The sequence below is a fragment of the Epinephelus lanceolatus genome, chromosome 21, assembly GCF_041903045.1.
Source record: "Epinephelus lanceolatus isolate andai-2023 chromosome 21, ASM4190304v1, whole genome shotgun sequence".
Classification (NCBI taxonomy): domain Eukaryota; kingdom Metazoa; phylum Chordata; class Actinopteri; order Perciformes; family Serranidae; genus Epinephelus; species Epinephelus lanceolatus.
The window spans coordinates 35249362-35267500 of record NC_135754.1 but is presented as its reverse complement, the minus strand read 5'-3'; the positions used below and the strand labels follow the sequence as shown (position 1 = coordinate 35267500).

Sequence of the window (18139 nt, the reverse complement as noted above, 5' to 3'; positions counted from 1 at the left end):
CAGATGGAAGCGGCAGAAGTAAAACAGCTGAGTTCAGTGAGATAAAATTACCGTTTTTCTCTGAGAAGTCTGGCTTTTAGGAGAGTGATATAATGGCTTCAGTTTCCTTCTGGACATCAGCAAGGTGAAAATATATCATACATTTTAACTGAAAAAGCTTTTTTTTTTTTTTTTGCTTCTGCCCCGTCCACAACAGTACATTGCTTAGCTTCTGTGTCAGTGCCTCTGTCTGCTTCTCCAAACTGGGGGCTCGCTCACTGACGTCTACTACAGGTTATATGCCGTCTATAGAAGTATCTCATACAACCCCATGTTCTCTGTGATGACACACAAAATCTTCACCCACATTAACTTTATAAATTATATTTTCATATTAGATCAACCACACTGAGAGAAGAAGTACGACCATGATCATCAATACTATCAAAAATCAGTTTCACTTTAACTGAAGTCTTTTTTTCTCACTAATATTTGAGAGCATTTTCTTTAGTAATATATCGAAGGAGGGACGATACATCACATGTTGGATTGAGTCTTTTCTCACGACATAAAGTCCAGCTGCATGTCTGCTCAAACAGTTTGTGTTTCAGTGCTCAAAGTTGTTTGTCATTAAGAAAAACAAGTAATAACTTCAGTGATCTGTTTTGAGACTGATGCACAGAAATAACATTTGAAGATTCATGTTACTTATAATTTATTCAGACATTCTACAGAATTGCTGGATGATAATCACCATATATAACGTAGTTTCCACCGTATCATGTTTCATCTGTTCATATCTGTCTGATGATTCTGACTGTTGAACCTGTTTTAATGTGGAGAGTCAAGATTTGATTTTATTTGGAAAATAGTCTTTAGGTGCAAAACCTCTTTGTTTTGTTTTGCTTTTTATATATATACAGTTGTGCTCATAAGTTTACATACCCTGGCAGAATTTGTGATTTTTTGGCCATTTTTCAGAGAACATGAATGATAAGAGAAAAACATTTTTTTCACTCATGGTTAGTGGTTGGGTGAAGCCATTTATTTTCAAACAACTGTGTTTACTCTTTTTAAATCATAATGACAACAGAAACTACCCAAATGACCCTGATCAAAAGTTTACATACCCTGGAGATTTTGGCCTGATAACATGCACACAAGCTGACACAAATGGGTTTGAATGGCTACTAAAGGTAACGATCCTCACCTGTGATCTGTTTGCTTGTAATCAGTGTGTGTGTATAAAAGGTCAGTGAGTTTCTGGGCTCCTGACAGACCCTTGCATCTTTCATCCAGTGCTGCACTGACGTTTCTGGATTCTGAGTCATGGGGAAAGCAAAAGAACTGTCAAAGGATCTGCGGGAAAAGGTAATTGAACTGTATAAAACAGGAAAGGGATATAAATAGATATCCAAGGAATTGAGAATGCCAATCAGCAGTGTTCAAACTCTAATTAAGAAGTGGAAAATGAGGAATTCTGTTGAAACCAAACCACAGTCAGGTAGACCAACAAAAATTTCAGCCACAACTGCCAGGAAAATTGTTCGGGATGCAAAGAAAAACCCACAAATAACTTCAGCTGAAATACAGGACTCTCTGGAAAAAAGAGGTGTGGCTGTTTCAAGATGCACAATAAGGAGGCACTTGAAGAAAAATGGGCTGCATGGTCGAGTCGCCAGAAGAAAGCCATTACTACGCAAATGCCACAAAGCATCCCGCTTACAATATGCCAAACAGCACAGAGACAAGCCTCAAAACTTCTGGAACAAAGTCATTTGGAGTGATGAGACCAAAATTGAACTTTTTGGCCATAACCATAAACGTTACATTTGGAGAGGAGTCAACAAGGCCTATGATGAAAGGTACACCATTCCTACTGTGAAACATGGAGGTGGATCGCTGATGTTTTGGGGATGTGTGAGCTACAAAGGCACAGGAAACTTGGTCAAAATTGATGGCAGGATGAATGCTGCATGTTATCAGAAAATACTGGAGGAAAATTTGCGCTCATCAGCCCGGAAGCTGCGCATGGGACGTATTTGGACGTTCCAACATGACAACGATCCAAAACACAAGGCCAAGTCGACCTGTCATTGGCTACAGCAGAATAAAGTGAAGGTTCTGGAGGGGCCATCTCAGTCTCCTGACCTCAATATCATTGAGCCACTCTGGGGAGATCTCAAACGTGCAGTTCATGCAAGACAGCCCAAGAATTTACAGGAACTGGAGGCTTTTTGCCAAGAAGAATGGGCAGCTTTACCATCTGAGAAAATAAAGAGCCTCATCCACAACTACCACAAAAGACTTCAAGCTGTCATTGATGTTAAAGGGGGCAATACACGGTATTAAGAAGTGGGGTATGTAAACTTTTGATCAGGGTCATTTGGGTAGTTTCTGTTGTCATTATGATTTAAAAAGAGTAAACACAGTTGTTTGATAATAAATGGCTTCACCCAACCACTAACCATGAGTGAAAGAAAAGTTTTTTTGTTATCATTCATATTCTTTGAAAAATGGCCAAAAAATCATAAATTCTGCCAGGGTATGTAAACTTATGAGCACAACTGTATATATATATATATATATATATATATATATATGTGTGTGTGTGTGTGTGTGTGTAAATGCGTGTCCCTGAGCTCACCTATGTTGGCTGTGTGTTAATTTATGAGGCCCCTTGGGGCCCCTGGGGAGTGCTGGCTCTATATTTAGCCCCCTCCCCGTCCCTTCGCTCAGACAATGTCCTCCTGTGTGAGGCGGCTCCTCCTCAGACACAGCAGCCTGTTAGTTTACAGCCTTTTCAATTAGCAGCCGTTAGCGGCTAACAGGGCTCTGACAGGCCGAGCCGAGCAGGAAATGACACCTCTAGCTTAATAATATGGCTGTGTCGTTTCCAACGGCAACCGCCGGATGGAGAGTCAGGAACAGGAGGCTGGAAGGTGTCACGGTTCACCAAACCTCTTTTTGCTTCTGTCATGTTGTTATCCATCTGTTTGTCGGTCAAAATATTATTCAAACTGACTTATTTCAAACCTTAGTGAAGATCCAGAAGTGTCCAAAGATAGAAGCTGTTCACAATTAAAATACATTTAATCAATACGATGTATTATATTTATTTGTGTCTTGTATCTTTGAGTCAAGTAGTCATGTAGTTGTGTTCAATAATGATTTAAAACAACTTTAATCAATACTGGAGACAATGGATCACTGGATTACACTGTACTCTACCTGCTCAGCAGCCGACAGACAGACTCAGGTAACGTCGTGGAACATTTAAAGAAACAGATATTTCTCTCAGGAGTTGATGAAGACCAAACACAGAGCGAGCAGATTACTGGAAAAAAATCTGTAGATCCAGAAGATTAAGATTTTGTTTTAGATCTTTAGGACCATCTATTTATGAACGTGTCATTTGTCATGCTCATGTGCTTCATGCAGTTTTTCTTTTTTCATTGGCAGAATTTAATTTTAGATGTTGTTGTTTGATTTTTTTATTTTCTTTTATTTTGGTGAACACACAGTCTGTCAGTGGGTAATGAAGTTCAGAGTCCTGCAGGAGGCACATCATCATTTCTCTGCACAATGGAGAGATGTTGGTATTTTGAGTATGTGAGGAACAAAAACCTTGAAACTGCTGCTCACTCTAAATCTATTGCACGCCGTGTTCTGTCCAGAACACACACAGGGTTCAAATTCAACTTCAAGTTCTTTTTTTGTCACAAACACAGCTGTTTTATAGAAGCAGAGCGCAGTAATGGAAGTCTTGGCTCACAGGCCCCCTGCATAAATGTTCCTTAAATATGTATATATAAAAATTAAGAAAGTGAAAATTAAAAAATGAATCTAAGACATTAAATTCTTCCTTTATTGTTTCATGGTGTTTTTTTTGTGAGGTTTTGTTCCCTGTGAAAACAAACTCAACTGTGGTCTTATAAAGTAGCCAGCAGCATGACTTGGCTCCGATCCTGTCACTTATCACAAACAGTTAACTGTGTTCAGTGTGTGTCTCTGTACAGAATCAGATTTAATCCATCTCTGATTACACACTCTAATTATGTGTGTGCAGCAGTGGACACCTGACACATCATTACACGGACTAATTAAACAAACAGCTCTGAGACAAAAGCAAACACCGAAGCATTCAGCAGGTAAATGAAGACTTGGATGGAGATGTTCTTGAAGCCACACACACACACACCAAGAGGTGTGTGAGTGTGTGTGTGTGTGTGTGTGTGTGTGTGTGTGTGTGGCTTCAAGAACATCTCCATCCAAGTCTTCATTTACCTGCATCTCGTGTATGTGTGTGTGTGAATGAGTGTGTTGTTGTGCGCTGCTGTTGGTTTGTTTATGCTGCTGTCACGCTCCATGAGAGAGACGAGCTGGCAGCCGACTGAGAGTCTCACTGTGATAAACGTGGAGGAACTCACACGGAGGTGTTCCCTGATGAAGGTCACACTTTATACTGCGTCCATCAAAAGCATGATACACAACATACATACATACATACATACATACATACTGGTGATGTTTCGTATCAGATAACGCTTAGGTTTGTTTGGCTCCTAAAAAGATCACTCCACCAATTACACACATAAAGTTAACTTATACTTCGCACTCAAAGTCAGGATATGTCCACCTCTGCTGCAGATTGGGAACGTTCTGTCTCTCTCAGGAATGTCCAGAGGAGCTGTTGCATGTCAACTGAATGTTCGTTGCTTCCAATATATGTTTATTTCACAGCCTTTTCCCTCCGATGGAAATGTTCAAGGGACTTTAATGTGAATCTCTGCAGTAGAAGTTTAAGTCGTGGTGTTTTCTCTCCTCTTCTTCTTCAGTGTTTCTCAGTGTTTCGTACCTTCTCTTCATCCTCACTCCCCACTGTTGGACAGCCAGTGTTGGTCCTTTTATGGTCACATGCTCTGAGACAGTCTCCATCTTTTTGGCCTCGGTGTGTTCTTGTCCTGGCTCTCACGTGGACGCTGAAGTGTCTGCTATAAAAGATGGCCGCGCCTGAGCCTCAGCTGGCCTTGACATATCTGAACCTGCAGCCTACAACTCCTCCACAAACTCGTGTTTGTTATTAACAAGGGACACGACTCTCGTCATCCAGCCCACGAGTGTGAAAGAGGACACACATGCTCCTCTTGGTCGCCGGGTTTGTTCAATTGTAATAAAATAATTATTTTATATTCGTTAAAAAAGAAACACCTTAAAAAACAAAAAGAAAGAAAGAAAAATGCCTGTAGATCTGTTGCTGACAGATTTTAAAATTAGGTGTTTTTAATTGCACTTTGTGTTTACTCTCCAAAATCCTTTAGAACAGTATAATCAACATACGGTCTGTGGGCCTAATGTGGCCAGCTGTAGGTTGCAGAGTGGCCCACCGACCATTTTAAAATTCAGAATGAAAATGAATTGATTTAGACTGGGAGATTTTTTTTGTACTTTGGATGTAAATAAGGTGCCAGAGTGCACAAAAAACATCAAAATACAGCTTGTTTTTAAAAAAAAAAAAGAGAGGAAAAAAAAAACCTGGCGGGGCTGTTGCGAACACCAGTTTTGGGGCATCGGAGCTTCAGTTAAAAAAATTGTGTGATAATGAAAGACGAAGTTACGTTTTGGAAGGAGCTAGAAAAAGAAAATAAGCTGCTACTTACAGTTTTCTGACATGCCACTTCCCTTTGGCTCATCTGGCTCATCTGGTCATCTTCGCAGATTTTGAAACTGTTCCAAATGCTGGACTTTTTCAGCATCTTGTCAGCCTGTCACAGGAGGTCAGACTGCCCCAGTTTCAGTAGTACTGGACTGCTAGTAGCCCTTTTGACACAGAGATGGCGCTATAGAGCCGCTACGAAATCCCTTCGTCATGCCCCCTTTGCTTTTTCACACAGGACCAAATGACGGCGGAGTCATCATGCTGCTCCAGTGTGTGATTATTGACAGCATCTCCAGCAGTGTGGAACTAAAAAAGGCGTGACGGGCGTGACATGTACCACAACAACATGTGACATATAACATACGTGTCAGCAGCTCTTTATAAACAACAGCAATGGCATGTCAGTAACAGTCATTTACCGTCTGACTTATATGGCGGCTGATCTCATCCTCTGCTTGGATTGTAAGGAGCTCCTGGACCTCAGTGTTTTCCCAGTTTGTGGACATTTTTGGCTGCCCTTCTTTGAGTTAGCTGCTAACTGCTAGTAGCTGCTTTAAAATCTCCCGTGGTGTGTTGCATACATAACGCATCGGCAAAACATCACACCCGCCTTGTCAGCTTTCTACGGTACTGTTACGACCTTGTGGCAGCTTAAAGGCCAGACCACCCTGCCGCAGTGCTGGCGGGACTCTCCTTTCTGTTTGTGAGGTTTTGGTTGGCAGGGTGGATAATCGAACCGTTGACCGTTGTTCCTCTGAGCACCAGCTCTTACTGCAGCACTCTGTGTGTTTTTCTGTTGTAGTTGTGAGTGTGGAGAGTCGCGAGGCCCACCTGAGCTCTCTGGTGGTGGAGGCTGAGCGGCGGGCGGCTGACCTGGCAGCTCAGGCTCAGAGAGACGGCCTGTCTCTGGAAGCCTGCCAGAAGGACAAACAGCTGAGAGCCTGGGAGTGGAGGAGCAAGCTGTACAAACGCATGAAGACGGGCTTCCAGCATGCACGTAAGTGTGTGTGTGTGTGATTGTTCTCTCGGATCAGTTCAGTTACAGCTGACCTCTAATCAGCAGAACCATTCATTAAATATGTGTCATCTGAATTATTCAGGATGAGTCTTTTGTCCAAAATCAGCAGATCAAGGGGAAACCTTCGAGAACAAGTGGCAGTAATTTTAAAGCCCGTCTGACGCACAAGAAAATAGAAGGTTAAAGCTGCATGAAATGAAAGAAATATAAATGGTACAGGAAATAGGTTTTTATTATAGAGGAAGAGTGTGTTACGTAAGTGCTCTCTGAAGAGAAAGGTCTCAAAGTTTTGCAGTAGACACACAAAGTAGCATCAAAAGGAAATACACAAGTACAGGTTCTTTAAAATTAAACTTAACCCTTTGAATTCTGCCATAGAAACAGTCCACCAGTGCATCTGTTGGTATTTTTGATTATTGCAATGTATTTTCAAAAGCTTCAAATCCCTAAAATCTGGACAACCAAAGCTCAAAGGTTATGAGTCAATACACCACAGTAATTAATAAAAGTATTGAAATTATGTCATAAATTAAAAAACAACATGATGGCGCTTTTCTGTTGTATTATGTCAGCATCTCCTCGTTGAGCTTCAGATTCAGCTTCAGACACAAGTGATCAGATTTATTTGGACACAGACTGAGTTCATGAATCGTCTCTGTGACACGAACAGTCGTTTCATTTCTGCAGGCTGTGAATGTAATGAACTCCAATTCCTCCATCTCATGTTGCCCTCCTTATGAAGGAAACATGAGACGAGTTCTTCATTACAACCCTGAAGCTCTGTGCTCTCTGCTGCCTGGTAGTTTATTAGATTATCACTTATTACACTTTGTTCATTTATTTGTTAGATTTGATTAAAGCATTTTAATTTCAGTTCATCTCTCCTGCTCAAGACGAAATGTATTCTGACTTTGAAGTCGTCTTTCACCCAGTAAGATTGAATTGTCTGACAGTTAAACTGTAAATGTATTTACAGAGAACATCAGATAAACCAAAAGCTCCAGCAGCCACTTGTTATGTTGTTGATCAGACATTAGACAGAACCGCTTCATACAGCTTTTAACACAGCACTGATTATCTGAATATATCATCACCAAACTGTAGAGAACACTTTCACACACTGGAAACCAAAAGTACTGCAGAGTGTCGACATTGTCTCTACGGAGGATTTAGTTGAAGGAGGTGGGAGCACCTTGCTTAAGATGAGGGGCCGACGAATAGAAAGCAAACAAGATACAAAGACGAAAGCTGCATCACCATGCACAATGAGACAATAGATGATGACAAAAAGAAAACAAACAAGATGCAAAATGAGGTGTCAAACCGCTACAAAGAGAAGTGTATCTGGATTCAAAATGAGGTGTAGCATAGAGAAGCAAAACGAAATGAGACGTGAAACGACTACAAAGAACCAAAATGAGATACAAAACAAGATGCAAAACATCTACACGATGTCTCTGTGAGTCTGGGGGTGTGACTCCTATGGAAGAGTTGGGAGCCTTTTACATGTCTGTGCTCGGGAGCCCATTGTTCTCTCTCAGTGCATGGGTGAGAGGAGCTTTGAAACAGAGCCCAGCCGATATTACAGACACATTTACGTATTTATACATGCGAAAACACAGTTTTTTGCAACACCTGTGACAGAGATATGCGATGGAGGAGGGAAATGTTAGAGTTTGATAATAAACTTTACTGTTAAAATGACATCAGTGCTCTGAAACACTGAACTTCATTTGGTATTTCATAAATTATCCCAAGCATCTATCTGTAATAGGCCAGTATCAGCTGATTTTGGCTGAGCAAATATCAGTCCTGCTCTACTTTGTAAACCAGTAGAAGAGATCACTGTAGCCGACAAGATGAAGAAAAGTTGATCACGTTTTCTTCATGTATCTGTACACTTGTTTCTTACGTTTGTATTTTACAGTTGGAATAACTGATAAACGTAAGCTTGACGTTGGGATTTCTTTAAAGTTGACGCCTCTCTGTGCCCCTGCTCAGGTGCCCCAGAGGCCCCGTCTATGGTTCGTCTGAGCGTGAGCAGTAGCACCACACTGACCGTCACCTTCCAGGAACCGCAGTGTCTCAACTCCACCGTGGTGACCAAATACAGAGGTACAGACGCACACACGACCACAGGAACAGTGTACGCAACAAACTCTGAAACAGTGAAGTGAGTGAAGCTCATGTTGGGTCAGATTCTTTCTTTGATCACATGGTGCCTGGTTGAACTCTAAATTTGTTCAGAAAAAGGTTTTGTGTAGCACCATGTGTTCAAACCAGTGGATGCTGCTCATTTCATTATTTATTACGTAAAATAAACAAGACAACATTTCAAGTTCTAATGTCATGTGCATAAAGATTTCACTGAAGCAGTCATTGGCAGTCAAAGGTCCAGTGTGAGGATGTACGAGGATATACTGGCAGAAATGTAACATATTACAATAAGTGTATTTTCTTTAGGGTAAAATCAGCTGAAAATAAGAATCGTTGTGTTTTCGTTATCTGAGTATGAGTCGATTATATCTACAGAGGGAGCAGGTCCTTGTCTACAGAGATCTACAGTAGCCCAGAACAGACAAACCAGACTCTGGCTAGCCACCATAGTTAGCAGCCCCTCTGCAATGAGCAGCATAGTAAAAAAAATTGTAATGTGAAACGTCTTTATTCAGTGTTTTACTGGTTTAAATCACCTGGTCTGTTTGTTCTGGAGAGGAAGAGACCTCTGAGGATAATTCAGCTCCCAGTAACAACCTCCTGAACACTGAAGGAATTTTAACCGGGAGTAGTTTCAGTCGTTTGCAATCTGCAACCCTCACCACTAGATGTCACTAAATCCCTCTAAACTTACAGACTGAAATTTTAAAGGACGGTACCAGTGCTTTATATCATGTCCAGCACTGTACTGCGGAGCATGTTCCCAAGACATGCTGCTGGTTATCATAAAATTTGCATGAAAATTAGGCAGAAATGTGATGTGATGTGTGGTGTGTGCACGGTTTGTAGTTAAGTAACTAAAACCTGCAAACAACTCTAGTACGAATAATTGAAGTTACTGTAAAATTAATTGGTGCCTTCAAAAAGACATTTTTGTCTAGAATTTGTACTCGTTGTCCTTACAAGGAAACCAGTAACTCATCACATCACATCATGATATTATAGTTAAGCTACACAGATAATTCTTGTCAGTACATGAAAACAAATATGTCTATAAAACAGCAGAACAGCCTCTCTCTCTCTCTCTCTCTCTCCACATATATGCTCTATATAGTTTAAATAAGCATGTATGTACAGTACCAGTACAACACTAGTATTAAGTGTAAAGTGACATCCATAAATCCATAGTATATCATATATGCATGTATGTTAATATTAGATATCATTGCGTATAAGAAATAAGAACTACAAATTAAAAATCCTGTCATATCTGCAGTTTTGCCAGTTGTCATGGTAACACTACACGCTTTGCTGCTTGCCAGTTTTCCAGGTGAACTGCAGTCACAAGTGTCTTTTATTCTGAGTATATCACTTCATCTTGAACTAACAGAAGATGGTATTATATGACAATATTGACATGTAAAATATTACAGCAGATAAACATCTGTTGTGTGTCGTAAGGGAGCTGAAAGGGAGCGCCTGACAAAAGAAAATTCCTTTGGTTTAAGATTCTTAAAATAGTTTGGAAACCTCTGGTTCTGACAATCTTTGATCGGTTGTGCTGTACATGCAATACACTATCTGTCTTCATATAAATTACTATATGTATATTAGTGCTGCTACTTTTATATATGTTTATATAGGAGGGAGCTGCAGCTGCATTTCGTTGTGCAGTCCTGTGTTGTGTAATGACATTAAACCTTGAACCTTGCAACATTTAACATCTTCTGTTGAATGATAGAAAGGTAAAGACACGTTAGAGACACTTATTATATAACAGAGAATTGTACATTTTCCATATTTCCCGATGTCCCAAAGTAATTCTACAAAGTTTATTATGTAGGCTAATAAAACATTTTTCCTCATGGAATCTTGAGGGTCCAGTGTGTAGTGTTAAGGGGGATATATTGGCCGAAATGGAATATAATTAAATAAGAATGTTTTCTGTGGTGTATAATGACCTGAAAATAAGAACAGTTGTGTGTTTGTTGCCTTAGAATGAGCTGTTTATATCTACAAAGGGAGCAGATCCTCGTCTACGGAGATTGCTGTGTTTTGGACAAACCCAACACTGGATCTAGTTTTACTTTATCGCGTTGGCCACTGTAGTTAGAAGCCCCTCTGCAATGACCAGCTTCAGAAAAACACTGATTTGTAACCTAAAACTGCTTCATTCAGTGTTTTTACCAGTTTTAATCACCTGGTCTGTTAGTCGTTAAGAGTAAGAGGCGCTGAAAGCCTCCTGAACGTCTGGATCTTGAGTTATCAGAGAATAAAGGTGAGCACACATTAATATGTGGCAGGTGAGCCACTACAAATACTTGACTTTACGTTCCCCCTTTTTTTTTATGCAGACAATCAAGCAACATTTTTATTGAGCTGCAGGATCCTTGAATGGAGTTCCTCACATCCTTCAGGATGACTGCCACATTCTTGTCATATATTAAACAAACCAAGTCCGAGCCAATGCGTGCTAACTACCCTCACGTCAGATTGGATATGCACAACATTTTTGCCGACACTAGATATCAAACAGAAGCTAGAGACTGTTTCGTATTAAGTTGCTGTAAAGTCACCATTTCTAAGCAGAAGGTAGAAGATAACGTTATGTCGAAGCCTGAGTGGGAAAAGCCCCTCTTCCTGCAGGTAGCTTCCTCAGTCTCATACAGACTCCCCCTGGGTCTGAGTCTGCTGCTGCCTGCCTGTTGCTGACGTCTTAATCAAGAAGACGATACAACTCAATGAAGTGTAATGATTAGGGGTGTAACGGTACACAAAAATCTCGGTTCGGTACGTACTTCGGTACACAAGTCAAGGTTTGTTTTTTTTTCGGTACAGTAATGAAAAAAATAGACAACTATTAAATATCTTTTACTTATTGGTAACCTTATTAAAACATACCACCACAGCAGTTAAGTCTTTTTCACATTGTTTGAATGAAAATAGAAATATAAAAGTGAAAAATAAAATCCTGCTGTTTTTTTAACACATTTTTTGAATGAAAAATATAAATATACATTTCTGCTTTAACAGTTTTACTCAATTAAAATAAAAAGTATAGTGCAGCTGGTCAGCTTTAAAGCCTGCTCAGATTCAGTTTTACTAGGAACTTACTTAGCTTTCCCACTTTGTTAAAGTGCAGTAAACAAAACATGCTTATATCTAAAGTGCAGCCTAAACAATTTTACTCAGCTCCAGTGGCGTTGGTTATTTCTTTAGCGCGATGGTCAGGGAAACGCTCTTTCTTTTTAAACGACGACGATATCGTAGTTTGCACCAGATTGCTTTTTCTAGTCGTGTCGGTTAACGTTCAAACTCGGGTGGTGTCGCTTTAGATGCGTTAGCATGTTAGACGTGTTTCCAAGTACATACCCGACCGCTGTTCTGCAGTGTTGGCACACTGCTTTTGTCTTGTCAACTTGTTTATTTCCATCTTTGTATTTTACCCTGAAACCAAAGTGTTCCCGAACGGAGGACTTAAGGTTTGCGGGTGGGTCTTCAGGTTTGTCAGGCTCACTTGCCATGTTGTCAAAATACGAGAATGCGCTGCACAAAGTGAAAGCGGAGATTTACGGTCGGACTCGGTCCGTCACTCAATTATGTCCGCCGGGAACTAGATATTTTAAATGGTTCGGCTCGCAAAAACGGAATTAAAATAAAACTAAATAAAATAAAATAATATCCTGCGCCCAATAATTCGGTACAGGGTCGTGCCGAACCGAAGGTCGCGTACCAAACGGTTCGACACAAATACATGTACCGTTACGGCCCTAGTAATGATTTTACCACGGAGAGCAGGGTGAAAGTGAGGAGTGTTCACTCTGCAGCTACCTGTGAGGACTGAAATGTCCACAGAATTACACTGCACACTGACTCACAGGAAAACCCTGCTCAACTTGAAGAATCTCAGGCGACTGAGGGGTCTCGGTCTTCGACTTTCAGACTGCAGCAGTGGTATTTATTTTTTTGTTTACAACCTCTGCGTGGTGTTTGATCCAGTGGAGAACAAACCAGGGAATGAGACGTTTCACACAAGATACAAGAATGCATCAGATACATTTCTCTGTCCACGGGTGTAGTTTTACATACTTAACAGAGAGGAAGAGACAATTAGAGACGCCTGGAGGCCGTGAGCTGAGCAGTGAGAAGGTTATTGGTGATTTCCTCATCTCAGCAGGAACTATTGAGTTTTAATGAAAAGACGAGCCGACCGTGTACTGTTTACTGTCGACACTTAACCGTCTGTATGTGTGTGTGTGTGTGTGTGTGTTCACAGTGGAGTGGAGCTGCCTGAAGGATTTCTCGCTGCTTGCTGGAGAGATCGTGTTGGATAATCTGCAGTCCCTCAAGTGCACCATCAGCAGCCTCACCACGGTAACAACAGCATCCCTCCTCCACGTCCGCTCTCGTCTCTCGTCTCTATCCTCTCTGTCTCTTTCATATCATATAAATATTGTGTACTTTCACCTTCAGTGTTTAGAGGAGCAGTTTCCTGGAGGGCAGAGAAATTGTTCCAGCACATCCCTCAGACTCGGCTTGTACATTTATTTGTGAGCTTGAAGCCGGATTAATGCAGCTGTAGATAAAAACGCTGTGAGGCGAATATGTGCTTTGTGATCGACTCTCCTGATGACAGCTGCTTTCTGTTCAGCACACCAACAAACAGAGAGCCTCATTCAGAGCCCTGACAGGTCTGATTCAGTCATGTTGTGGTGTAACGCCGGGATAATCTTTTCATATTCCCTCTAACTTATCCATCATGTGTTTGTTGAGTGGCATCAGTAACATTTGAAGAGTGTACAGTTTGGTGGAGGCTGTCGCTCATTATGCATCACTGTCTGACACATAAATACACGGACTGTGGTGCATCTGGTGTTTGCCATTTAGAGCATCGAGACACATTCACACGCTTCCACAAAAGCCCTGAAAACATGTAGAGAAGAACATGCTGCGTGAAGGGAAAGGGCGAGACACACTGTGGGCGTCTAATGAGCCGAGTCCGAGTCAGACTCCACATCTCAAATGTTAGTGTGAACAGCACTTATTTATAAAATCTACTACAAAGGGACATAAAATCACCACTGAGAGACACAGCCTACTACAAAGAGACAAACACCAAGTACAAATAGACACAAAACCACCACAAAGACAAATAAAAAACACCTCAAGGACTCACAAACCAGCTACAAAGAGACATAAAACCACCACAAAGAGAAACAATATAACTGCTAGGGGAGACAAAACCACCACAGAGACACAAATTATCTACAAAGAGACATAAAAGTACTGCAAAGAGACACAAAACCACCGCAAAGAGACACAAAACCACTATAAGAAGACAAACACCAAGTACAAATAGACACAAAAAAACACCTCAAAGACTCACAAACCAGCTACAAAGAGACATAAAAGTACTGCAAAGAGACACAAAACCACCACAAAGAGACACAAAACCACTATAAGGAGATACAAACTACTACAAAGAGACAAACATCAAGTACAAAGAGACACAAAACCACCACAAAGACAAATAAAAACACCTCAAAGACTCACAAACCAGCTACAAAGAGACATTTAAACCCCACAACGAGAAACAAACCAACCGCTAGGGGAGACAAAACCGCCACAGAGACACAAATGAACTACAAAGAGACATAAAAGTATTGCAAAGAGACACAAAACCACCACAAAAAGACACAAAACCACCACAAAGAGACACAAAACCACTATAAGGAGACACAAACTACTACAAAGAGACAAACACCAAGTACAAATAGACACAAATCCACCACAAAGACGAATAAAAAACACCTCAAAGACTCACAAACTAGCTACAAAGAGACATAAAAGTACTGCAAAGAGACACAAAACCACCGCAAAGAGACAAAACCACCACTAAGAGAAACAATCCAATCGCTAGGGTACACAAAACCAACCACAGAGACACAAATGAACTACAAAGAGACATAAAAGTACTGCAAAGAGACACAAAAACACCACAAAGAGACACAAAACCACCGCAAAGAGACACAAAACCACTATAAGAAGACACAAACTACTACAAAGAGACAAACACCAAGTACAAATAGACACAAAACCACCACAAAGACAAATAAAAAACACCTCAAAGATTCACAAACCAGCTACAAAGAGACATTAAACCCCACAAAGAGAAACAAACCAACTGCTAGGGGAGACAAAACCAACCACAGAGACACAAATGAACTACAAAGAGACATAAAAGTACTGCAAAGAGACACAAAACCACCACAAAGAGACAAAAAACCACCGCAAAGAGACACAAAACCACTATAAGGAGACACAAACTACTACAAAGTATTATGTATTAATTAATTAGTTAATTAATTTGAAAGTATCCTGCCTGTATGAGAGTAACAAAATGAGGGGGATTACATCAAAATCCTCGTCTTTTCTCTTCCTGTTAAATGATTTCAGATGTTTGATGACTCATCCTGCACTCAGGGTGTTTACAGAAGTTCATCCAATCAAATGAGACTTTGGGCGACTAGCTAAAAACATCAGTCATATAAAACTGGACTTGCCAAGGCTGCCCATTTTTTAGCGATCCAATCAAATGTAAAGGATTTAATTTAAATCCAGCTTGTAGCTGTACACCACTCAAATATTCTATTTCAGCGTGAAATACGTCACAGTACAGACGCTAAAGACGCTGTAACTTTGGTTTTACTTGGACTTTAATGCTGCAGGGTGTGTTAGTCAGTCGGTCTTGTTTGTTTGCATTACTGCTGATCACTGCTCTGCTAATGATAGTTTCTGGGTGATGGCATAGAAATTATTCGTCTTGCAAATGCAAACCGACTGCAGTGACGCTAAATGACAACCCTGAAATACAACAAAGAGACTCAAAACAACTCAAAGTGACACAAAACAAACATAAAGAGAAACTAAATGACTGAAAAGAGATGCACAACGTCAAAGACACAACCCTACTTTTAAAATGTCTCTGAGTGCTGACCTGAGCTGAGGTCACAAACTGAGCTTTAGACTAAAAGCATCATCAGCTTGGACATAATATTGTACTTATTTTATCACATGAACCTTCATTACTTCATATATTTACAACATCACTGCAACAGCAACACTCAGTCAGGGTAAAAACAAGTTAAATCTATAATGGCTGACCTCCAACACAAAGAGGAACAACAGGTGAACATGTTACACAATCTGAGATTTACAAAAGGCCACATATTACTGAGAATCCATCTGTCCAAGGCCACTCTGAATACAGAAAGACTTCACAGGCTGTTGCTGTTCCTCTCGAGTGTCTCTGAAGTGATTTGAAGACCTGCAGCTTGTAGCTGAAATGTTCCAGAGTGTTGAAATGTCTGAAGAATAAACCAATCCTTTTTATGTGAAACCAACAACAGCAGTTTCACTTTGATTCTGGAACATTTATCCACTCCTTACAGGTGGTTGAAGCAACAGTGTTGTGTTGTTCATGTCTAAAGGGGCTTAATGAAGTATTAACACAATGAATACGGGATACAGAGTGTACACTATGTGGCCAGAAGTATGTGGACACGCCAAACTACAAGGGTTAATACGCTGCTTTTTACATTTCAGGGTCGGCTGTACTACGTCAGGGTGTCAGCTTATAACATGAAGGGCTGGGGTCCCCCCGCCTGCTCCCTCCCTCCATCTGCAGCTCCGTCCAGTGAGTTCATCCTTACACTCTTTTTTTCTCTTCTGTCACTTTGATTCATGCGGCAGATTACAGTTTCTCTACAGGTCTAAACCTCCAAAAACTGACTCCAGACTTCCAGTTGTTACTGCTGAGGAGAAGAAATATCTTTTCTTTTTGCATCAATAAATCATTGCCTCATAAGTTATTTTACACATTTAAATCTACATTTGGTCTACAGGAAAACATCTCAAGCAGTGCAGTGTTCATTTTTGCAGCTATTTTAGATTTGCTCTTAGTATTTAGATGAAAATGTGTCTTAGTTTTACTCAAAGAAAACTCAAACATTTAGTGGACTTCAAGTCATTACTTTTCTCTTTAAGCTAATCCAGTTACACTAGTACAGGTATCAGAAATTGGAATCAAGGTGACCGGTTGTATCAGGTATTGAACTATCATTTAGACATATTTTTTTACACAACTAGATAATTTCTACACATTCACAAACTTGTGTTTCTCCAGCAGAAAATTTGACAATTTGACACAGCTCAGCATCTCTCTATTTATGCTCTCAACAAATAACTAACATGAGCAAACTAGGATTTGTCCCCAGGTTCACTGTAAACTCTGACTTATCCATGTGACTGTTAAGAAGCAGAAACATAACTTCTTTCTTCATGTGCAACATGTTAGTCTGGAGGTTGAAACTGGTGTCCTCTCACAGAGTTGGTGATTCAAACTAAACTTTCATCTCTGTCAGAGAAAACTGATCTGAGTTCAGACTGTTTACTTACAGCACAGCTACACTCACAGATAACTGAGCCTCCTACCTGCCTGTCAAACACCATCAACCCACAAACCTTCTCCAGTCCGGACTGAGTGGAGTCCTGCGGGGTGAAGCTGTGAAGTCCGACGGCCGCTGTCTGCGAGCGGAGCTAGCTGCTAACAGCCACCACTGCAACTAACAAACTCCACAAATCCATTCAGCAGCTCCACCTTCCACAGTCAGACACACACAGCAGATTATTTACTGCTGGATTACAGCTCACAACTCGCATCAGCGGAAACATCCTGGTGCAGACTATTTACTGGAGTTTACCAGCCAGTCAGCGCTCTGATCAAAACTGCTCATACCGGATTAGAAACTATTTGCAAGTATGGCCGTTATCAGCTTTCTAGTGTAAAATATTTTTCTAATAAGCTTCATGAAATAATTTCTCAATTATCCACCACTAACATTTCCATCTCATCTCATTAACAAAAACAAAACATAAAATTTGTCTTAATTTTTAATATCAAGATCTATTTTTAGCTTGTCAATGTCTCATCTGTGTCGCGAGAACATTTTTCGTCATAGATTTCTTACAAAGTTAACAATGAACTAGAGCTGCAACGATTGCTCAATCAATTGATTTGTTAAGTGACTGAAAAGTGATAGGCATCAGCTTTGATAATCACAAAATATTTTAAGGCGTTTCTTGTGTAAATATCTAAAATCCATGAAACTTGACAGAAACGTGTTGTAAAAGTAAAAGAAAGATTTGGACTACGACTACAACTCCAAACCAAAAACAAAACCACAGAGAACCCAAAGAAAACTGTCTGGTTGTAACTCGATGTGCATTATTTTGAAATTGCTGTGAATTTACAAACCTGTAAAATA

At 40.4% G+C, this 18139-nt stretch overlaps 1 protein-coding gene across 3 annotated transcripts in view; it reads left to right on the top strand.

Annotated features, from left to right (window-relative positions):
* ankfn1a (ankyrin repeat and fibronectin type III domain containing 1a) overlaps positions 1–18139 on the top strand; it is a 167460-nt gene that overhangs the window by 113589 nt on the left and 35732 nt on the right. For all 3 annotated transcript variants that reach the window (XM_033611087.2, XM_078163443.1, XM_078163442.1), the window contains 4 exons: positions 6441–6635; positions 8658–8771; positions 13090–13187; positions 16419–16509. In XM_033611087.2, the coding sequence (XP_033466978.2) occupies positions 6441–6635; positions 8658–8771; positions 13090–13187; positions 16419–16509 (498 nt within the window). The remainder of the gene's footprint in view (positions 1–6440; positions 6636–8657; positions 8772–13089; positions 13188–16418; positions 16510–18139) is intronic.